We start from the raw sequence: 24,142 nt of genomic DNA on the forward strand, positions 1-24,142 counted from the left end.
GGGGCCTTGAAGAACCAGTGGGATCTGCCTGATCTGAGCAGTCTGGAGGTGGTATCTCAGTGTGAGAGGAACGGGTGTGAGCAAATATATGTGTGCAAGCCTAGAGGGTGTATCAGTCTGGACCCAGTCAGGAGAGAGAAACCACACAGTAATTTCAACAAGGAAATATAAAAAATTATTAACTATAACAGCGTATTAGAATAATGAAGGATTAGCTGCTAAGTAGAGAGAACTCTGAAGACTATAGGAATGCAGTTATCAGGACACCCACCCTCCCTAGGGCTGAGAAACAGCACCCTGTGGAGAGCCCTCTGCCACCCAGGCAGAGGTCCAGACTTTGCTGACACAGCGTGGTTCACTGCAGGGCAGAGAAATCGCTGTGGTGTTACTCTGGCAGAACCTTCCAGGAACCTGCCCTCCAGATGCTGGGGAAAGCTGTTCACAGGGAGGTTTCTCATGGAGCACACGGATGGGGGCCACTGCTGAGACAGCGCAGGAGAACCAGGAGGCAAAACCCAGCAGTGTCCCCTACAAGCAAGTGGAGGCTCAGAGAGGCAATAGAAGCTCCTCAGGGAATTAGCAAAGCTGGATTTCCACCCAGATCCATCTTTCCTGTACATGCAGCTACCTCTGAACAAACAGAAGTGCAAGATCAAGACTAAGATCATTGACATAAGCTGCGCAGGGATGGAAGGGGTCGGTGCTCAATGAAGTCAGTGGGGAGAGCCTCGTGGAGGAGGTGAGGCTTCCAATGGACCTTGGTGGGGCTTTTATTTTAAGGAAACGAGGGAGAAAAATGTCAAGGGGTGGCTTCCAGGCTGCCTTTGGAACACAAGCCGCGTTGAACAATTTCACACGCAGAAGAGCCAACCTGGGCTCAGACAGGACTCAGCCAGTCCTCAACCAGTAGAGGGAACAGTAAAAAACTCTTAGGTGACGAGAAGAAGGTCAGAGGTAGAACAGAATCAAGGAAGCCCTTATATGCCAGAGAACCTGGATCTGAGCAGATGTGAAATCAACTCACTGTGAGAGAGTCAGAACCCAGGGACCTGGGGCTTCTAGGACCCCTCAATCGCATGCCAGCCTCTCTGTGGAATGAATACAGGAGAGCAAATGCCAGCTCTGCAGTCACACACACCACTAGAGTACCAGCTCCAGCATTTAGCTGTGTGTCCTGGGGCAAGTCCCTCAACCTTTCTGTGTCCCGGGGTTCTTCATCTGTCAGTTGGAAACAATCATCCCTTCTTTGCAGGCTCGCTCAGGGGAAGTCCCCAGCAGACAGCCTGGCACACAGCACGTCTTTCATCACTGGTAGATTCTCCCTCTCCTACCTTTACTCTGTAGGCCCTTCCTGTCTTTTAAGACATCCCGTGCCTCTGAAAGTAAATGTTTTAAATTCAGGAATTCCAGATTCCTAAATAGGTGCACCTGGAGGAATGCCAAGGTCAAGGTCTTGGCGGCCAATACCATCCTCTTGAGACTCGGGGCTTCACAACTCTGCGCTCACCACATGGAAGGAAAAGCTCGGGTTTAGGGGATGCAGCCACTGTGTTCTTGGCTCCCCAGCCAGATGGCGCCTTGAAGCGACGTTTCCTACCCAGTGTCCGCAGGGCAAGTAACGATGCTTCTTTCTCTTTTAGGAGGAGAAGTCACCAAGCCGCGCTTTGCTCAATTCTTCCACGGCAGCCTGGCCAGTCTCACCATCCGCCCTGGCAAAATGGACAGTCAGAAGGTGATTTCCTGCCTGCAGGCCTGCAAGGAAGGGCTGGATATCAATTCCCTGGAAAGCCTGGGCCAAGGAATAAAGGTAAGGAAGGAGCCAGCATCGCGCCCGGTGAGACAGTGCTTTGTGAGGCAAAGGCTGCTAAACACCAGTGCAATCCTGGAAGCAGAGTCATTTCCTGCCACGTCACACTGAGCTGGTACCACGGCAAAGGTGCTGCCACAGCAGGGAGATTCGGGACCATGACTGCACGACAGACTCTACGCCGTCTTCTGAAATTCCTAGATGAAGCCTGCGAGTGTGATCAGTTCAGTGCACAAAAGCAGGCACAAGTTCAATGTCTACCTGGAGGGAGTTGTTATGTTTCATTGTTTCCTGGGTTGGTGGGTTGCTTTGTTGTCTATTTGCCCAAAGGAACTGAAGGAGCATGCAAGCATAACTTTCAGAAATACAGAAAAGTAGGATTAAAAGTTTGGACCATGGAAACTACTAATTACAAAGGAAGGTCACACCGGGGTGGGTGGAATTAGAAAGCAGATGCAGAGGTCACTGGGTCTGATGTTGTTAAGTTGAGGCCCAGATTGGGCTCCAGGCAATATCTGGCTGCCAGAGGGAATATGAACAGATTCACGATTTTGTCATCCACACAAAATAAAACTCTTCAAGTGATCCAAGGGAATCCAAGCTGCATTTTGAGAAAAGCTCCTCCTGAGGGGGGCAGGATGTGGCTGACTGTCCTCATCGAGCACCTCCCCACCCACGATGGACAGGGATAGATCTGGCCTCACCTGGACCGAGGAGCGCCCGCCCACATCAGGCCTCGGGGTCCTGAGCGAAGAAGAGGGTAAACATCATCACAGCCCCGCTCCGTCATAGCGGACCCCAGTGACAGCAGGCAGCCCCTTGGCCTCCTCTCTGGGAGTGAGGGCGGCCCACCCTCTGTCTCCAGGGACACAGGACAGCCCCATGAGGCCCCAGCGGCTGTGAAAGTTTCCCAAGGAGGGAGTGACCAGGACAGAGGTTTCCCACCACCTCCCATCCGTCCCCACTCAGCACTGCCCATGGAGCTGCCCGGCCTCCCCACCCCAGGCCTGCCTCTCCTGGACAGGGGTCACCCCTCCAACAGAGGGCCCTCTCATTTACGCTCTCAGTGGCCGACTGCTTGTGAGGCTCTGACTTGGGCTGGCCTTGGAGGAACCAGTGATCTGGGCAAATCATGCCTCGACTTCACGTTGCAGTCACTTCAGCAAACATTCCGCGGACACCCGTATCATTTGGTTCTGGGCTGGGGAGAGGGACACGAAAATGAATGTTCCAAGATTATTGTCTTTGGGACACTCAGTGGCCCAAGCAGACACCTGTAATCCAGTGCTCCAGTGATTACGAGCGCTGACATTTACTGAGGGTCTCCTGGGTACCAGGCACCGTTCTAAAACCTTTATGGGTTTAACTGACTTAAGCCCCAGAACAACCTATGATAAATGTACCATGAATCTTCCCATTTTGCACATGAGGAATGGAAGGCCTGGAAGGGAAAGAAAGTTGCCAAGGATCCCAGAGTGAGTCAGGAGCAGAGCCAGAATGTGATCGCAGGCAGTTCTCCTCCAGAGCTTCAGAACCTGGAGCAACAGCGGTGAGGGAAGGCTCTTGGAGGAGGTGAAGTCTGAGCGTATTGTTTAGGATGGGTAAGAGCCAACCAGGAAAAAGGCAGGCAGTGGGTGGTAGGGGAGAGGGCAGGCCGGTCACTCTAGGCAGAAAGCCAGTGTTACAAGTGCCCAAATTGCAGGAGGAAAGCTAGAAAGTGGGACCAGAGAGGTAGGCAGAGGCCAGGTCATGAGACCTCGTTAATGTCTGGTGTTTACTATTTTTTCTGTTGGCAACAAGCAAACATTGAAGGGCTCCACGCAAGGAAGCATGATCTGGACAGGCGTGGGGTTCAGAATGCTCACCCTGGAGCCCTGGTCAGAGGGGGAAGGTGGGAGGAGTACACAGGCAGGGTAAAGCATGAATGACTTTCCAGAACATTGTTTAATATGCATGAAACACATACACACAGGTGCTCTCGATAGCTAATCACCTGTCTGAATGAAACTCACAAGACCTCCTGTGCTGCAAAGGCCAGCATTCCACCTGTCAATTTCATGGCAGCTGGCCCAGGCAAGCCCCTCATGGCGCATTTCATACAGATATCCTCACAGGCAGAGCCTGGGGTTTGATCCTTGGTCTACTGTTTGTATTATTCTCTCAGTGTTTTGTCAAGCCAGTGAAATCTGTCCTCCAACAGATCCAGAATCTGTCCCCTCTCTGATTTCTGGATTTGCTCCCTGCCTCTGAGTGGATCTTCTCTGCTCTGGACCATCCCATGGGGCCACAGTTGCAGGATTCCAAGCACCACAGAACAAATAAACCAAAGATGCTGGACTTAAAAGCCACACATTCTTAGAACTATAAATTAAGAACCATAGCAATTCCTACATAGCGGTCCTAGCCTGTGAAAGAGGAAGTGCTAAATGAAGTGGCACCCAGAGCCGTGGGGAGTGGAGGAGGCACATCTGACTCTTTAGAATACCACCTGCTCAGAACCAGTCACTGCAAATGATCCTTTCCCATCCTTAGGGCGCGGCGGGCAAGAACTAGTTCACCGTATGAGAAGTTAATGATAACACACGCCATGTTACGGCGCATCCACTGGGGGCTATTTTAAGCTCATTATCCCTACTCCTCACAACAAATTAAATATTATGACCCCATTTCAGAAGTAAGGAGGTTGGGGCTCAGGGACTTGGCCAAAATAAGTCTAGGCTCTTTCCGCCACACGACTCAGAGTAGAAGGCATACTTGAAAATTATTAAAACTGCTTCCTACCTGCCTTTCCTCCTTCATCCCTCACTTCTTTTTTGAATAATGACTAGTATTTTCTCTACTGGCTCCTGGCCTCCTCCCTCCCCTCTGGCTAGTCCAAAAAAGTGAGGGCCTGCCATGATTAAGGAAACATCCCGTCTACTCACAGGGTCCCACATGGGTTCCTCTTCTCACTTGTTTTCCCCTGGATCATGCATATTTCCATCTATTTCTCCAGCATGTCTGGAGTCATCACATGATCCAAGTGGTTGCTGTTATGTATCCATAAGAGACACTGTGGAATCGCCACATTCCTGAAGAATGCACACTTCTGATTTTCATAGCGTCATCCCTGCCAAATTGTCATCTCTAGTGTGGAAGAGGGGGAAAGAGCAAGAACTTTGGGACAAAACCCTCCTAGGTTCAAAGCACAGTACGGATATTCATGACCTGGGTGACCTTGGGCAAGGTATTTTAATCCTTTAAGCCCCAATTTCCTCATGTGTAAAATGGACTTAGTATTATTTTGTAGTGATGTAAGAATTGAATAACATATATATATTTTATATATCCTTACATATATTTATATATCAGATTAGCAAAAATACACATACAGATGAGATATATAGATATAGATGATATAGATACAGATCTCCCCTAGAAAACCTGATATCTAGGCTCTCAACAAATCACAGTTCCCTTCTCCTGCTGGGCTGACCTTGCACTTGGCATTGCTGATGCCCCAGCTTCTTTTGAAAAGTAAGCCTGGGTGACAGTTGCAACAGAAGAGCCTCTATTGCAGGGAATCTTCATCTGTCCCAGCCCAGAGGAGCTGGCAGGGAGGGCAAGGTGCCTGGAGGGCCACGGCCAGCCTTTCCTCGAAGAACAGGCCAGGGCTTTTGGCAGGGACTTCACCGATGTCCCAGCCTGACCCCCCAGGACAGCTGACCATTCTGCTAAGACCATCTGTCTAACTGCTTCTTGGTTCAAAGAAAGGAACCACTGTGGCTACAGACCAGCTTTCCAGGGAAAGTGAGTGCTGTCACCTTTTGCTAGGTCCCCAGTAAGCCATCTCCTGCCCCTGTGGAAATGCCAATACCACCCTGTGTCCCGCAAAACCAGAGACCGACCCTCAGTCATGCCACGAAAGACAACACAAACATACAAGCAAAACCTATTCTAGTGGAGGACTTAATTGATCCTGCAAGAACCGTGTTAATGGCTAGCCAGTGCCCACCTCAAGCCCTGTGGCAGTCTTTGGGATGCTCTGGCAGCCAGACTTGGGTATTCACTAGAGATCCAACACATTCCCTAACCCGTCCTCTCCCTAGGAGGCTTCAGTGGGAGTGCCCTCTGCTGATGCCACGGGTTGCTGCCCAGTCCATCCTTCTGGATGAATTGCTTGATTTTCCTGTTCAGACCTCGTGCACGGCTCGGAGATTGGCCTTCTCTGCAGGGGGCATCATCTTGTCTCATGCTTGTCGTGTACTGGACCCTCTGGATGCTGAAAAAAGTCAGTGGACCTTGCCCTCGAGGTGCTCACAGTCTGCTGCGGGGGGCAAACAGACAGACAGACAGACAGCAAAAGCACCAAAAGACTGCTACAGCAGGGGTTGGCAGGGACGGGGAGAGCGCAAAATACATGGAAACTTAAGTGGTATATTTAGAAGAATGACTTTCAATCTGCTCAAATGAGAAATGGATGATCTGTAAAACACTCAGAACTATTGATGATTCACCAGCGTGTGGCATGTCCACGGCTGAGCACGCTAAGCTAGTGAGTCAGCCCCAGCAAGAGAGAGACCAACAAGAGGCTGACTGTAGCGTCACCTGTGCATATGCCCAGGGGCTCCTGAATCCAGCAAAGGGAACAGTGCTTGTGACCAGACGTCGCAGCTCAGAGAGACCCTGCTCAGGGCTTTGAGGACAGGAGGAAACTGGATCATAGGGAAAGAAGAACAGTGAGGGCAGCGGGGGACCATTCACTCATTCATCTAACAGGGACTTCTGGGGCACTAGGACAAGGTTCTGAGATTCGGGGATAACAGTCGGAGCCCCTGTCCTCAGTGAGCTCGTGGTCACTGCACTATAATAATTACACTACCATTTCATAGCACTATAGCCCACTGAGGAGCTCAGTGGGGACCTAAGTGAGGGAAGCTGGGGAGGCTTCAAGGAGGAGGTAACAATGAAACACTCACATGATAGTTGAAAGAGACAAAGATTGAACTATCAGTTGGCTGGGGGTCACAATGCAAGGGACTTACTATGCGACACAATGGCACCACAGTACTCGTGAGATAACTACCTCCTGATAGGATCCGGACACAGAACAGGAACTCTTGTAAAGACATCCGAGTCATATCAGGGAAAAGCTAATATAGATAGATTTTCCCTTAAAAGCTTGAAAACATACTCAATCTACTTCATGGAAGAGTAATGCAAAATAAAACTACACTGAGATAGTATTTATCACCTATCAGATTGGCAAAAGTCCCAAGTTTGACAGCATGCTCTGTTGTTGAGGTTTTGAAAGAACATTCTCACACGCTGTGAGAGGGAGAGCATATTGGTATAATCCCTAGCAATGGAAAATTTGCAACATTTGTCAAAATTTAAACTGCATATACTCTTTAAGCTAGCAATTTCCCTTGTAGGGATTTATTCTACAGCTATATTTACACACTTAGGAAATGTTATATATATAAGATTATTCATTGTGTCATTATTAGTATAAGACTGGAAATAACCCAATGTTCATATTAGGAGACTGGTTAAATAAATTATTTAATATTAAATAATATTATACAACTTTAAAAAAAATAAAAGATCTCCAAGACAAACGCTAAGAGAAAAAAGCAAAGTACAGTATAGTATGTAACAAGCTACCTTTGGTGTGAGAAAGGAGAAAAAGGGGAATCTATATTCATTGATTATATATTCATGAAATGCTTAAGTATAACTGTCAGGATATGCTAGGTTATGCTGCAGTAACAAGTGACTAAAATTTCAGTGAATTATACAGCAATTTTTTTTTTATTGTGTGCACTTCATGTCCATTAAAGACTGGCTGCAGCTCTGCCCCCCTCACTGTGAGAGCCAGGCTGATAGACCATTAGGGAACTTTGCAGATTTCATGGCAGAGGGAGAGGGACATGGCACCATGAATTAACTGGCTGTTAAATCTACCACCCGGGTGTGAACCAAACAATACTTCTGCCCACTTTTTGTTGGCCAATCAAGTCACATGACCACTATTGAGTGCAACAGGACAAAAATGTATATCCTGTATGGAAGAGTACCGTAAATCACATGATCAAGCCTGTTGACAGGCTTGTATAAGCCTCTCACTGGGAGGGGAAACGACAATTATGAACAATAATGCAATTTGTCACTAAGAAATTAATGGAACAGCGATCACCTGTGGGATAAGGTTGAGGAAACTGGTTGGATAGGAGATAAGAATAAGATGGACACTTTCATGTAGCACATATATATATTTGAACTATGTGGAGATATTATCTATTCAAAAATATAAATAATTGTTGGCAAGTAGCCACATAAAAGTATATCCATGTCTCTCTTTCCTATGACATGAATATTGGATACATAATCTGAATCCACAGATAAGTTCCTGACATATTATTGATAGCAGTTCCTAATAATTCTTACTCAGAAGCGTGTCAAGGTCAGTAACTCAGATCAGTACAAAAGCAGTTCTCCATGCTCCATTCAAAGAAGAGTAACTGCTGGGAACACCACGGAAGAGACAAGTCTGGATCTACTTTAACTGGTTTGAGGACCCAAGTGACTCAGTGGGGAGCACCGTACCCCCTGGGCCTTCACCCAGCGTGGGATACCAGGGACCCAGGATAGGATAGATAGATAACAAACCTAGGGCAGCTGGCAGGCGTGTAAACAGCAAGTGATTAAAACTCATGGGAAACCAGAGTTTAGCACCTAGAAGGCAAGACCAAGAATCAGATCTAAGAGAGAAGGAAGGCCATTAACTTAAAAATGAACTCTAAGGTTGGAAACTAAAAAGATGGGACATGGGTCAGGAGGTGGAGTGCAGGGTGAATGGGGGAGCAGTTCAAGGCCAAAGTCAAGACAGCAAAAGGAACAAAAGCCCCAGGTTTCCGGGCTATGAGCTGAGGGGGTGGCAGTCCAAGAGCTGAAAGTTTCTGGGAAGGACCCCATAGTAGCCCAGAGCATGAGCCCACCAAAGGCTGGGCCCCAAGAGCACTGTGTCTGGGATTTCAGAATTCATCCTGTGGCTCTCGGTGGTATTACCAGGAGTTTATAATCCGCGGGGAATCTTACAGAGGAGGGTCCCGAAGCCCACCAGAGGGCAGCAGGGATTGCTTGAGGGGTTAAAACAGTTACCTGTGCACACAGCTCCTGCACTTGCAGTTGCTCTGGAGATGCCTGTGCGGGCCTTAGTGGCCTTTGCATGGAGATGGAGGGTCTCTGTGAGACTGGGTACATGGTTGATCATTCTCTCCTGTGATACTGCTTTCTGTCTTCCAGTATCATTTCAACCCCTCGCAGTCTGTCCTGGTGATGGAAGGTGATGACATTGGGAACATCAACCGTGCCCTCCAGAAGGTCTCCTACATCAACTCCAGGCAGTTCCCAACCGCGGGTGTGCGGCGCCTGAAAGTCTCTTCCAAGGTCCAGTGAGTGGACGCCGGGCAGCCTGGGGCTCAGCCAAGGCATCAGGGATGGTCCCTGGGAATGTTCTCTCGCAAAACAGGATTCACCTCTCTTCAACTATTGGCAGCTTCTCTGCTCTCCCTATGAGGACACCCCAATGGATCTGTGTTCTCTTTTTGTTGTTTTTTTTTAAGTGAAATATAGTTGGCATACAATGTTTTGTTAGTTTCAGGTGTACTGCTTAGTGATCTGATATTTACATACACTATGAAATGATCACTATGATAAGTCTGGTAACCATATGTCCCTATACAGAGTTATTACAATGTTATTGACCATATTCCTTATGCTGTATGTTACATCCCTGTGGATTTTTTATTTTATAACTGGAGGTGCGTACCTCTTAATCTCCTTCACCTATTTCACCCCACCCCCAACCCCCTCCCTTCTGGCAACCATCTGTTCTCTGAATCTATGAGCTTGTTTTTGTTTTGTTTTTTAGATTCCACATATAAGTGAAACCATACGGTCTTTCTCTGTCTGACTTATTTCACGTAGCATAACACCCTCTAGATCTATTCGTGTTGTTGCCAATTGCAAGATTTTATTTTTTTTTCTCATGACTTAGTAATATTTCATTGTGTGTATATATATATATATATATATATATATACATCATTTATTATTATTATAATATTAATATATGTTAAATATATACTATATTACAAATATATATCATGAATATATATATACTATATATATATACATATATATATACATATATACACACACCATAAATATATAAAACCACATCTTCTTTATCCATCCATCTATCCTTGGACAGTTAGGTTGCTTCCATATCTTGGTTAATGTAAATAATGCTGCAATGAACATTAGTGTGCATATATCTTATCAAATTACCATTTTTATTTTCTTCAGGTAAATACCCAGAAGTGAAATTGCTGGATTATATGCCAGTTCTATTTTTAGTTTTGGGGGGGAACCTCCATACTCTTTTCCATAGTGGCGGCACAAATTTACATTCCCACCAATAGTGTTTAGAGGTTCCCTTTTCTCTACATGCTCGCCAACACTTTTTATTTATTTTATTTTTGATATTAGCCATTCTGATAGAGGTGAGGTAGTACCTCATTGTGGTTTTGATTCACATTTCCCTGATGATTAGTGATGTTGAACATCTTTTCATGTGTCTGTTGGCCATCTGTATGTCTTCTTTGCAAAAATGTCTGTTCAGGTCCTCTGCCCATCTTTTAATTGGGTTATCTGTTTTTTGCTGTTGAGTTGTATAAATTCTTTGTATATTTTGGATATTAACCCCTCACTATATAAGATTATTCACAAATATCTTCTCCTATTCATCAGGCTGGCTTTTTATATTGTTGATAGTTTCCTTCACTGTGCAAAAGCTTTTTAGTTTGATGTAGTCCCATGTGTTTATTTTTGCTTTTGCTTCCATTGCCTGAGGAAACAGATTCAAAAAAATATTGCTAAGACTGATGTCAAAGGGCATACTGCCTATGCTTTCTTCTAGGAGTTTTATGGTTTCATGTCTTACTCATTTTGAGTTTACTTTTGTGTATGGTGTGAGAAAGTAGTCCAGTTTGATCCTTTTGCATGTAGATGTCCAGTTTTCCCAACACCAGTTATTGAAGAAGCTGTCTTTTCCTCATTTTATATTCTTGCCTCCTTTATCATTGATTAATTGACCATATATGCATGGGTTCAGTTCTGAGCTCTCTATTCTGTTCCATCGATTTATGTGTCTGTTTTTGCGCCAATACCATACTGTTTGGATTACTCTAGCTTGGTAGCATAGTCTGAAGTCAGGAGTGTGATACCTTCAGCTTTGCCCTTCTTTCTCAAGATTGTTTTGGCTATTTGAGATCTTTTATGGTTTTAAACAAATTTTAGAATTATTTATTCTAGTTTGGTGAAAAATACCATTGGCATTTTAATAGAGATTGCATTGAATCTGTAGATTGCCTTGGGTCGTATGGTCATATTAATAATATTAGTTCTTCCAATCCATGAGCATGGTATATCTTTCCATTTGTTTGTAATGTCTTTAATTTCTTTCATCAATGTCTTGTAGTTTTCTGAGTAGAGGTCTTCTACCTCCTTGGTTAGATTTATCCCTAGGTATTTTATTCTTTTTGATGCAATTGTAAATGGGATTGTTTTTTAATTTCTTTTTCTGATAGGTTGTTGTCAGTGTACAGAAACGCAACAGATTTCTGTATATTAATTTTGTATCTTGCAACTTACTGAATTCATTTATTAGTTCTAATAGATTTTGGTAGCATCTTTAGGATTTTTCTGTGTATAGTATCATGCTCAACAAATGTTTATTAATTGAATTAAATTAACCAACCTAGCCTTGATAGAGCTCCTAAATACCATGAGTATGCAAGAGAAAGGAAAGGCATGGTTCTTGTCCCCAGGGATCAGAGTTAAATTAAGGAGATGAGACTATCACTGTGACCTTTAAATAACACCCTTACTGGCCTATCAAATCATTTCTCAGCCAAACAGCTGCTTGGGAGGGCAGCTAGGAAGGGGACCCCAGAAAAACTGAGAAGCAGAAAGGGAGTCACCTGGCACCTGGAGCCAGAAGAAGGAACCAGAAAGACAGGAACAAGGGTTGGAAAGATGGGTCTGCTGACTGCCATGTTGCCGGGGCCTGGGACAGACGCTAGGATGAAGTCCACAGACGGCAATTACATTCAACAGTTCTAGTGATGGAGAAAGTGCTCCCACCTCCACACTAAAGGCCACCCCTGGAGGCTGGGGGTAGGAAGCAGGCACCTCCAGGTCAGCGCCACACTGCAGTGAAGAAGAGGGACCAGACGGGCTAGTCTCCAGCCCTAGGACCAGTTTTCCATAAACGGGCAAGGGGAGGGGTGTCCTCTGTAAATGGCAGGGTTGGTGCCACAAAGGCAAAAAATCTGGGAGCAGGAGCCCACCACTTACTTCCACACCTTGCCCACCCTGGAGAAGTTGGAGTGTCTCAGCCTACCCTTCCCCCAGGAACTTTGCCAAGGGATGCAAGTTGATGGCTGCCACCAGCTGGTGTCCACCCATCATTCCCAGAGCATCTCTCTAGACCCTGGGGTTCTCCATTTTAGCTTAGGTCTTTGGTCTAGATGATCAGCAGAGAGTGCCAGTGACACACATGCCTGATGAGGTCTGATGACACTGTCAGATCTGTCAACATTTACTGAGCTCCAACCATGATGCAGGCTCTTGGGCAGCTTCCTATCTACATGTCATCTGCATTTAAGCCTTACTACTATAAGGTAATTAATTATTCATCCCCACTGTATAGATGAAGAGACTGAGGTTCACAGGAGTCGTGCTCCTTGCCCAGAGCCTCCCAGCCCAGGAGTGGCAGAGCCAGGCACGGACCCTTGCCTGTCTCACTTCCGAGGCTTTGCTCTTGTTGTCACACCACTCTGGCTCCCAGATATTTTTGTGGCAGTGTATCAGGAAGAAGTAGTATGATTACAATAGCAGTCTGCTGGCACATCTGGAAGAGGCACCGCACTTGTGTGATATCCTTGTAGAGAGAGAACATATACGCTGTTCCGGCAGGCAGGAGAGTTTAGCCCTGGGGTCTCACTCAGTAAGATGGCTGTAACTAACCAGCGAGACAACAATTTATTTACCAAATCCTTATGCACATAACAAGCAGTTGCTGTCTAATTAATGTTGCCATTGATTGCTTTGTTAAAGGATAATTAAAGGTCTAATGGTTACTTGTTGCTGGTATAGAAAATTCCTATTTCACCCGGGAGCTAATCTTTTCAAGTCCCTAGATTGCTAGTAGTTTTAACTAAAATGTGGCTTTGAATCTGAATGTCTGTTGACATCCTCAGAGGCTCTCGGGCAGTCAGGATGTCTCGTCGAGGACTAGAGGTGGCTGTATGTAGCTTTGTCCGTGGCCGGATGATTCCAGGGTTTGCTCTTCAGTTGCCGTGACTGCTGTTTTCCCAGGTGCTTTGGAGAAGATGTGTGTATCAGCCTCCCCGACGTGGACGCCTACGTGATGGTGTTGCAGGCCGTCGAGCCCCAGATCACCCTCCATGGTACGGACCGCTTCTGGAGACCCACTGCCCAGTTTGAAAGCGCCAAAGGGGTGACCCTCTTCCCCGACATCAAGATTGTGAGCGCCTTCGCCAAAGCCGAGGACCCCGGTGACTTGAAGACCACAGGTACAGGCGCACACTGGGTTGGGGTGGGTGGAACCTTAAATTCTCACGTAAAGTATGATTCTCGTCAATCACACTTCAGGACAACTGAGGTATTGTTCATCATAGCGGGGTAATTTATGATAACGGAACAAAAAAGCCTGGAAACAATGCAGATAAATAACAGAGAGGAATGAATGGCTTAGCATATTGTGGTACCCCCATAGAAGAGGTATGATGTTGGAGGGAAGGCACTTATGCCAAACAGTAAGTTAAAAAAAAAAGCAAGATGCAAATTACAGAGTAGCTACGTGTAGAGTGATCGCAACTCTGTCAAGAAAAAAAATATGTAGAAAAATGCCCAGAAGGAAACACACCTAATGCTAACAGTGATATTCTCTGAGAAGCAGAAAAAGAGCCAATTTGTTTCTGCTCCCCTTCACTTCTCTACAACTGCAAAATGTTCTGTAGTACACGTGTATTATTTTGGTAATGAGAAGAGAAGTTAAAGAAGCATGAAGAAAAAAATAGAGCTGCATCTTAATATATACCCCGTAAAAGTCTCCTTCAGCAATATCACTCTCAACTCTCAGGGAACTTTCCAGTTGCTTTTTCTAACAGTTTCATTGTTGGGAGGGCTGTTCGGTAAAAGTAATTTGAATTGTCTGCCAGGAAGAAACACTGAGTTGCACTGAAGATACATAATATTCGGCTGGTGGGGGGAGAGGGATGGAAGGATATGGAAGGAAGGCAGGAAAACCTGGGGCCCAGATCTACGGGGGGAATACGAGTTTGAGAACCATCCTTTGCTGCCTCCTCCAAAAGAATGTTTTCAACTCTCCCTCTCCCCCTCCCCCTCCCAAAGCAGCTGCTAACGATGTGCTAGTGCCAGTGGGCCTGAGTTCCCAAAGGGCTGCTTCTATAATAATCCTAACTACCCACTGCCTTAAACCACGCTGGTCCCCAGCAAATGGGATGCCTGGCAAGACAGCCCTTCTTAGCTCACAAAAATAGATGGTGTTATACCACCTGTCTGGGCAGGACCGTTTCGCAGTTACACTCCAAGATGCATTAGGTCGTGTGATCTTCCCTCTTGCCCTCATCTGTGGCTAATATCAGACAGGAGAAGGAAGGGCCTCCGACTGCGGTCGCTGCAGGCCGTAGCTGAGAGTATCTGGATTCCCGAGGCCTGACATCAGCCTATAGGCAATGCAGGGACAAGCAATTATCTGGGTCCACATCTCACCTTCTGTTTATGAGAGGTGCATGCAGACTGCATAGCCAAGTGCCCGAGAGCTATTGTTAGTACTTTTTAAATTTCACTTATATCGTTGTAAGAATAATCATTATTATGGGTGCCGTAAACAAGCAGGCTAATGGCATCTGCCACCCGTGACCCTCTCCACCACTATCTTCTGCCCTCATCGACTCACTCTTTGTGCTGTTTCAGTACCAATGACACCACACCCCTCTCTCCCTCTGTGTTAGCTTACATGTCTACTCACTCTCTACCTTTGGTCTGGAAGGTCCCTCTCTGTCCCGTTCCCCATTATTGCTGACAAAAATCTCTACCTTCAACCCCTCTTCCAGAAGACCCCACCACCCTGACCCCAGGCTGGTACTGTACACGCCCAACCACTCTGTACGCTTCCAGCCACTAGCACTCTCTCTCACACACACTGGCGAGCCCTCGGTGGTGATTATCTGTTTATTAAACCAGACAAGGATCTCCTCCAGAGCCCAACTTATTGATTTGCCGGTAAGTCCCTGAGCCCAGTACAGTCCCTTCAGCACAGTGGGAATCAGGGAAACTGATGGAAGACCTTGTCCATATGCAAGCGCAAGAGAACGAGAGAAAATGGTGGGGTGAACACGGCCCCTACCTAGGGTGAGCAATCAGTCAGCAGTTGGGTCATAGGAGCCAGGATGACCCAACCTGACCTGACAAGAGTACGGCTCCCAAGAAAACCCAGAAACCACAGGCCATTTGAAAGAGAGATATACGTGTACCATTATTAATGACAGACTTCGTTAAGTGTATATTAATGTGCTTTTAGATTTTGCCAACGCTACACGAAGTCATTGAGATTGGCAAGCATTTAAAAAGTAAGTGTACGAAATTATTTATAACAACATATATCCATTGAGAGCAAAAAATGTTTCTGGTATCCTTTAAAAATTAAACAAAATAAAATAATTATTTAAAATAGCTCTCTCACCTTTTGTGAATCCTTTTAAAATTTGTTTTCATAAATGTTTTATCATGCACAAAATACACCAGTCTGCTTAATGAGTAAATATACTTATTTAAATGATCTCTAGTTCACAGATTTTTCAATAAAAGCCCGCAAGATCAAAAATATTCGAAGACCACCGGCCCAGAGGTTGAGACTTTCACCAAGTGTGGGATCAGAAAGTCGTGGTTGCCATCCAGCTCCTCCCCTGTTGTCTGTGTGACCCCAGGCAATCCACCCCACCCCACCCCATGGACTGTCCATTCCCCCATCAGTGAAATGGGAATAGTAATAGTACCCCCTCTAGTGTCTGTCTGTTAGGATTTCCTTTGCACTGTGCCTAGCGTATAGCGAGGACTCCATAACTACTAATCACTTTTATTTTAAAGTAGGATTTTCATTTAGGACTGCCAACCTGTCCAGCATTCAAATACTCAGACACTCCTCTGGGAAACGTGGGGTCATAGTATCAGGCAAGGACAGCTAGGCTGTCCAGGAACCAGAAAGACAGGAACAAGGGTTGGAAAGATGGGTCTGCTGACTGCCATGTTGCCGGGGCCTGGGACAGATGCCAGGATAAAGTCCACAGACGACAATGACATTCAACAGTTCTAGTGATGGAGAAAGTGCTCCCAACTCCACACTAAAGGCCACCCCTGGAGGCTGGGGGTAGGAAGCAGGCACCTCCAGGTCAGCGCCACACTGCAGTGAAGAAGAGGGACCAGACTGGCTAGTCTCCAGCCTTAGGACCAGGCTTCCATAAACGGGCAAGGGGAGGGGTGTCCTCTGTAAATGGCAGGGTTGGTGCCACAAAGGCAAAAACTCTGGGAGCAGGAGCCCACCACTTACTTCCACACCTTGCCCACCCTGGAGAAGAGGATGGCATGTCTCAGCCTACCCTTCCCCCAGGAACTTTACCAAGGGATGCAACAGCTTGCCAACAAGACTAACCAATTTACTTATCTAATTATATCACCAGTGCAGCTGCACTTGAGCAATGTGTCGTCATACTGCTCCACGCCAGCCCCTCAGATACTGAAGAGTTAGTCACGCCAAGCGCTTCTGCCCGTGCGAAGCTCAGAGTCTGCTGGGAGAGACAGAGACACACACCATGACCACGCGGGAAAAGCTATGAGAGCCTGGTGGAGGGGCACTCATCTCTGGTCCCAAAGGAAACCAATCCTTCTTGAGCATCTATCCTGTGCCACACATTGTTTTCAATCCTCTCAATGCCCTTACCCTCTTCACAGATAAGGAAATTGAGGGGTAGGTGGTTTCTCTAATACTATACGGCTTCTCAGGAGCAGCGCTGGTATTCAAATTCACATCTTTTGACTGTTGTGTTCACGCTCTTCACATAAATTCGTGTCGCCCAGCCTCAAGGGCTGCCTGGACATCCGTCCGAGCAGTGGAGGTGATATTTGGGATCGCCCAGACTCTCCTCCTGACCCAGCCTGAACCTGGGGTTCAGTCACGGAGGAGGAGGAGGAAGTGTCAGGGCCATGATCTGAGCTGTCCTCACTCTTGTGTTTTCCACGTGTCTGTCTTCCCACAGCCCCCAAATCAGCAGTTTTTGAAGAAATGCTTCACAACTTAGATTTCTGTGACATTTTAGTGCTGGGAGGGGACTTGGACCCCAAACAGGAGTGCTTGGAGCTCAACCACAGTGAGCTCCACCAGCGACACCTGGACGCCACCAACTCCACGGCCGGCTACTCCATCTACGGTAAGGCCGTGCTCAGTCCTGCACCCAGTGGTCCCTTCTCAGTGGCCTTGTCCAGGGAGTCATGAGTGTGATGGCAGCTCCACCTCCTGTGGAGGTGGGTCAGGAGGGAACTCTTGACCTCAAAGCGTGGACTTCTAGCCCCTCCTTTGGAGAGCTACTCCAGTGTCCTGGGGACTTGGCTCCCGTTCCACTCCTGGGGAAATCTGTAGAAACTAAGCGGGTGCCTGCTCTTATCATGTTTGATCTCAGCAAGTATTACAGCAACATTTGGCAGATTGAGGCCAAACATTCTGGTCAGAGCCCAATCTAGGTGGAAATTCTGTGCTTCAGTTTAATTGGCTCCTTAGAATGTCTGCACTGGCACATTGTCTGCCCCTAAACACCCTGAGCTCTTACCCTCACCGACTTCAGGAGACCCACACTGCCAGCAGCTGCAGCCTGTCTCCCCAGCCCCTCTTCTACCTTCTTATGACAGGTGTGGTCTCTTGACACAGGTGTGGGCTCCATGAGCTGCTATGAGCAGGTGCTACGTCACATCCGCTACCGCAACTGGCGTCCAGCTGCCCTGGAGGCCCGGAGGTTCAGGATCAAGTGCTCGGAACTCAATGGGCGCTACACCAGCAACGAGTTCAACTTGGAGGTGAGTGAGTCCTGCAGTTGTGAGGGAAGCCCCGGCCCGCCCATTCATTCACTTCGTTTATTCGGGAGAAATGGAGCCACTGGTTCACCAGCCACTCCCGGTCCACAGCATCTCTCCCTGCTCTTCTCAGGTCAGCGTCCTCCATGAGGTCAGAGTCTCAGACAAGGAGCACGTCAACCACCTCATCGTGCAGCCGCCCTTCCTCCAGTCTGTCCACCACCCGGAGTCCCAGACTAGCATCCAGCGCAGTTCAGGTAGGTCACCTGGGAGGAGGGACCTCAGGACACCAGGTGCTGACTGTGACTCAAGACCGTCCACTCAACAGACAGTTAGGGTGCAGCAGCCAGAGGTGCCCAGAACTGAAGGAGGTGCCCAGCCGTGGAGGAGCTATGGGCCTGGCTCTGAGGCACTCACGGCCTCAGGAGGGAGCAGGTCAAGTACACAAGAAGTTATAAGAAATGTATAATAGTAGATGTTCTACAAAGGGCTGGGGTAAAATTTTGCAAGTCCTTTTAGACTCAACTCAAAGCTACATGCTGTATGTAGCCTTCCCTGAGCCCCTCACACATGCTCACACACACGTATGCACCATATTGCAAAGTCTCCCACCCTTACTTCTGTTCCAGTACCTTCCATATTGTCTTCCTATCTGGCGGGCACTTCTGTCTGTCCCGACTGAACTCCACAGTTTCTAGCTCTCGGGGGGAGGGGAAGGGGGCTGCCCTATACTTTGATGGAAAAAGCAGGAGATCAAAGAGAATGTGCACTTATTGAGCACCTACTATGTGCCGCTGTGGAAATTCACATAGATGATTTCATTTGCTCCTCACAAGTACCCGTGGGATAGGAATGATGAAGTCTACTATATAGATGAAAAAAGTGAAGCCCAGACAGAGTAAGGTTCTGACCCAGAGCTCTCCAACTGCGCAGTGTAGGGCCGATTTTAACCTACACGTGGATGTTTCAATCGTGTTCCATCCCAAGGGTGAGCTAGTCGCTTGCTCACCACGTCCTGCGAATTCCTTCCTCATTGCAGTGGTCCCGAGCATTGCCACGGTGGTCATCATCATCTCCGTGTGCATGCTGGTGTTTGTCGTGGCCATGGGCATGTACCGGGTCCGGATCGCCCACCAGCACTTCACCCAGGAGTCTGAGGCTGCCAAGGAAGCCGAGATGGATTGGGACGACTCGTCACTTACTATCACGGTCAACCCCATGGAGGTAACAATCCTCCCGCGGGGGCTGGGAGCTCAGAGCGGGATGCATCTCCCCCACCCAGCTCCATCCTTCCTGTGCCAGAAGCCCTGCCCAGCTAGCCCAGCCCCACTGGTCCTTCCCTTCTCTGGGCTCCTCCAGCCCTCTCAACCTGCATGAGCCACACTTACCCACCAAATGCATGCACTGCTTAAAAACATGGGAATTGCTCTCACCCAGCAAACAAAACCAGACATTTCTTAAGGCAAGCAGTCACGTGGTGTCTGTCCCTGGCCTCCCCCGTAGTATTTAGCTCAGAGCTGACTCACTCTCAGGGACTCAGTATTGAATTTTGGATTAGCTACCAGTATAAATTAGATGGCTTTGCTCCATCTGCCTGCAGAGCTCACTTAAAGACTCAGAATATGTTAATACAAAAACCCAAAGGTAATACCTGCCATTTATTGAGCCCCCATCACTCCAGCACTGCTCGGGGTCCTCAATACGCTCCACCTCACTTAATCTTCCCAGCAACCTGTGAAGTGGGAGTCACCCTCCTCATTTACCAAGGTAGGACCAACTCAGAGAGGGAAAGTAAAGTACTCAAACTCCCAGAGCTGGTAATGGCACCACCAGTATGCAAACTCACGCCTGTCTGATTCTAAAGTTATCTTTCCAGTTGGCCATCAGCCCCCAGAATCCACCCATGAGTGTCCAAATGCCCCTGATCTGGACATATGACTATCAAGAAAAGCCACTTCCGTCGGGCCCTTTGGTCTGCCCATGGCTGCTGGGTGGGGGGAAAGGCAGGAGTAAGAAAGCGAGGGAGTCAATGGCCATCAGGAGGAGTCACTGAGGAATGAAAAGAAAAGTATCCCAGCCAGTCCCCAGTTTCCCCGCCTCACCTGGCCTCCTGCTCCAACTTCAGAGCCGGCGTGCCAATGCAGGTCAGCTCGTCCCAGCGTGTGCTGTACGTATAGGGCTGAGCGCACCACTGTGCGGACCCCAGCACTTCCACCTTCAAAGAGCTGAGCCTTGGGCCTAGGAGGCAAGATCATTATGCCTGGAGCAGTCTGAGTACCCGGCCAGAGCGTGCTCACCAAGGGCTAACCTGGTGATGCCTGCAGTCAGTGAAGCGTGAGCAGGGAGAACCTTTGGGGCTGTCCAGGGAAGATTTCTTGGAGCCTAAGAGAGGCCTTGAAGAATGAGTAGGATCTGGGGGAGGCAAAGGTAGAAGAGAAAACACTCCAGAGATGGGATGTAGCCAAGCATGGGCTCACATCTTTTATGGCTGGTTTATGAACTCAAAACATAAATCCAGAAATAAGATTTGACTGGAATTGCCAAAAAGCTGGGGGGAGATGGAGGGGACTGGAAAAGCGTGGGGTAGAGCTTGAGGACACAAGTCCGGGGGTGAGGGGCAGGCGTGGAAAATGAGGACCGTGAACTTTGTCCTTCTGAAAGGAGTATTTTTGAGGGGCGGCACACCTGAGTCTTGGCTTAGAAGACCTTCTGCTCCCAGAGACATGATTTTCCCACCTGGAAGAGGGGTACAAGCGTAAATGCTATCCTCGCATTGAGAAGCAAGTCACTAAAGACTTGGAAACCTATGTAGATAGGTTTCAGAAATGCCAGAAAACAAACTTTGGCCCGAAAGCCTCCCTGAATGATGGATGGGATCGGCTTAAATGTCCAATGTTTAAAACGCAACGATTTACCTTGAGTTTGGGTCCTGGAATTTGCCATTGCTTGTCTTTGTCCTTAGCCCTCCGATTGGTCTTTCACCAAAGGACTTCCCTTCCAGAAAGCCCATCTCCCGGCCCAAGGGTTTAGCATCAAGGGAAGGAGTTCCAAGGGGCCCTAAATGTCTCCTTAATGGAGGGAGAAACTTAAGCTCCAGCGTGGCTTCCGTTTGATCCCTGATGAGCGTTTCCCTTCTCTCCCTGCCATCCAGAAACACGGAGCCCCAGGGCGTGGGGAAGATGAGACCGAGGAAGAGGAGGAGGAGGAAGACCTAAGCTCGAGCAGCAGCGACTCCGAGGGCAGTGGCGAGGAGGAGGAGGAGGAGGACGGGGTGGGCAGGGGCAGACACGGGCAGAGCGGAGCCAGGCAAGCCCAGCTGGAGTGGGACGACTCCACCCTCCCCTACTAGTGCCCCACCGTCTGCGCCCGCCCACGTGTCCCTTCTGGAAGCCCCGCCCCGATGTACGCCCCAGCCTATCACATCGCCTCTGATTTCTATGACAGGTCCTGGCAGGCTTTCCCCAGCATCCTGGAACCCACCCTTTACGCCTTGGGTACTCCCAGCCCTGGGGCGGTTCTCAGAAGCCCAGTGTCATCCTCACTGGGGACTTCAGGGGGGACTTTGTCCTGTGGCCCCCACTTCTCTTGCACTGGGCTCACCCAGCAGCCTGTCAGTGGATCCGTGGGTACCGTGTTTGCTCTTCCCTGCAGGGGAGAAGGTCAGCCTTTCTGTCCCTCCCCTACCTGGGCTCCACGTTCTCAGGGCCCTGAGGTTCCAACCCACCGTGCAGGCACTGACTCCGCGGTGTCTCCACAGCGACCATCAGGTTCTTCGCACCTGACTCTCCAGGCTGCTTCCTACAAGCAGGATGGTCAGACTCCACACACCCGAGGTCTAAGTCCTCAACACTTCAAAGGGACGTCCGTACCGAGGTGGAATTAAGTTTGCAGGGAAAGGTTCGCCTAGGCTTCCCCCACTGCTCCCCACCGCCACACACACGTGCTCTCCCATTTTGGAGAGCCTTTCCCTTTGTCCTTTTTGAGGCCACAGAAGCTCATATGAAAAGTCCAAAACCAAGAACAGGCCCTTGACCACAGCAGGGCCTGGTTCCAGCCAAAGTTCTCTGAGAACCTGCCTTCCTGGCAGCCGCTGAGACCCACGGTGCTGCCCTGCTGGGGGCTCCCACCACACGACACCATGAGAGCCAGGAAGCATTGCACATAGCCACTGCCCTGGGTGACAGCTGTGACAAGCCTACAGCCAGGGACCAGAAGGAAGGGCTTCATGGTGGATGCAGAGCTGGGTGACAGGGGTGGCTGGGCTCTCCCGGGCCAGAGGGAGACCCCAAGGTTGACAAGGCTCTCACTGTCTAGTCTTAGGGTCCCTCGTCCCCTAGTTCACAGTTTTGCCTCTTGAGAAGATACACTCCTCTTGGATGTTTTGGAACAAGCATGAACTGCGCTGAGTCTAAAATAAGAGTTTGGTGATTTAACTGCTAGAAATTAGAAGCATCTTTGCCATAATAACAGCTTCTTTCTTCTTCTCAGAAAAGGAGCAATGCTTTGGGTGGAGGGCAAATATATCCAAAAACCATTTCCTTCTTTCCTTCTTCTTTGTTTTAATAAGGAAACCTTTTCCATCTCCATCTTAACATGGACACTTTTGGAGGAGAAGTGTTGCTATAGTAACTGGTCTGTGATCTTTTCTGGCCGAGAGCATAGCAGGCAAGAGCTAGGGCTGTTAGAGGACTTCCATGAGGCTCTAAGAACGTCTTTGTTTCGAATGTCTTGGGCTTTTTTTGTCCTCAGTATGTATGATCTGTCCCCTCTCCCCCCTACCCCAACCCCCAGCCCATCCCGTACTGGCACGGGCACAGAGCTGGTCCCAAGGCACAGGGTATTCAGGTTCAAAAGAAAGTTCGGAATCTGTTTATCCTACTCCCTGTGTCAGAGAGACACAGCTACTCTCCTACTCAGAGAGAGCTTAGGAAGGGGGACCACCATCAATGTCTTTTAGTCTGACCTCCACCCAGTGAGGATCCGTGACAGGTCTTTGCAACCTTCTGATTTGAGGAAACCACCTTAGGCAGCCTTTTCCTTCGCCTAAAGTGTTTTTTGCATCTGTTTCCTCCTTTGAGCCTCACAATAATCCCATGAGGGAGTGGGGAACGCCTGTTGTTAGACCCATTTTCATGACGAGTAAACTGAGGTTCAGAGATTCAACATCTTGCTCAGAGTCGTTCCGAGGCAGAGACAAGAAGGGACTCCCCACTCCTGGCCCAGTGTCTACCACCCTGATTCTACCTATTCGTATTCACGCAGCTAACAGGCATCGCTGAGGACCTACTACGTGCTAAGCGCTCTACCAGCAGCTGTGGGAAAGGGAGAAAGCGGAAGAAGCTCCTCCCTCAGAGGACTTGATAGGTGCAGAGGAGAAACATTCAGGCATAGAAATTATACGAGAGACAAATGCAGAGGGAGGGAGAGGAGAAGTCACAGGAAGAAGAGGGACACATTCGCAAACTCCACCCATGCTCTGATTTTCCCCTCCTTAGGGGAGACGCTGGCAGAAGTTTGGGGTTTTATATTCATTGAATGGAAATAGACCCCTCTGTGAATTTTCCCAGTCAAATAGCCCTTTTCTATCAGGCAGGGTCTGCGCATCTACAAGGAGAAAATCTTGGATTCTGAGTCCTCACAGTCCCCTTAGTTAAATAAAAAGAGACTTTTTAGCCGGGCATTTAGGAGCTAACAGAATTCTTCCAAAATTAAGGCAGTAAAATGATTACCGTATTTATAGGTTTAAAGCCAATTCTTTTCGAATCGGATTTTGATTTAAAACATTTAAGCCCGGTGTTCATGCGAGCACTTTCTTCTGCTAGGTCTTTCGGTCTGGCTGCAGTGGGGAAGGTGGTCTGGTGCCCTCCACCTGCCTGCTATGGCTACATCACTTATTCATGGCTCAGTGAGCTGCTTGGGGCATGTGAAACCATTTCGTGGGTTTTTCAGGGCTGGGGGTGGGGGCGGCGGGAGGAGGGAACAGGTGAAAGTGGAGCTTGGCCAGGGCAGCAGAGTTGATTCATTTGTGACTGGACTCATATGTAGAGAAACAATGGGGTCAAGTCCCCTTGTTTCCCATCGAGCCCTTTCCATTAACTCCTGCCGTGGGAGGTCAGC

General features: G+C 48.2%; 1 protein-coding gene across 1 annotated transcript in view; it reads left to right on the plus strand.

Moving 5' to 3' along the window:
- CLSTN2 (calsyntenin 2) overlaps positions 1–23,705 on the plus strand; it is a 643,926-nt gene extending 620,221 nt beyond the window's left edge. The window contains exons 10-17 of the mRNA XM_068545999.1: positions 1,641–1,807; positions 9,095–9,243; positions 13,235–13,452; positions 17,218–17,388; positions 17,883–18,028; positions 18,159–18,282; positions 19,065–19,249; positions 21,177–23,705. Coding sequence (XP_068402100.1) covers positions 1,641–1,807; positions 9,095–9,243; positions 13,235–13,452; positions 17,218–17,388; positions 17,883–18,028; positions 18,159–18,282; positions 19,065–19,249; positions 21,177–21,374 — 1,358 coding nt within the window. The 3' untranslated portion in view covers positions 21,375–23,705. The remainder of the gene's footprint in view (positions 1–1,640; positions 1,808–9,094; positions 9,244–13,234; positions 13,453–17,217; positions 17,389–17,882; positions 18,029–18,158; positions 18,283–19,064; positions 19,250–21,176) is intronic.
- The last annotated feature ends 437 nt before the right edge of the window (positions 23,706–24,142 follow it).

Source organism: Eschrichtius robustus, chromosome 6 (genome assembly GCF_028021215.1).
Source record: "Eschrichtius robustus isolate mEscRob2 chromosome 6, mEscRob2.pri, whole genome shotgun sequence".
Classification (NCBI taxonomy): Eukaryota; Metazoa; Chordata; class Mammalia; order Artiodactyla; family Eschrichtiidae; genus Eschrichtius; species Eschrichtius robustus.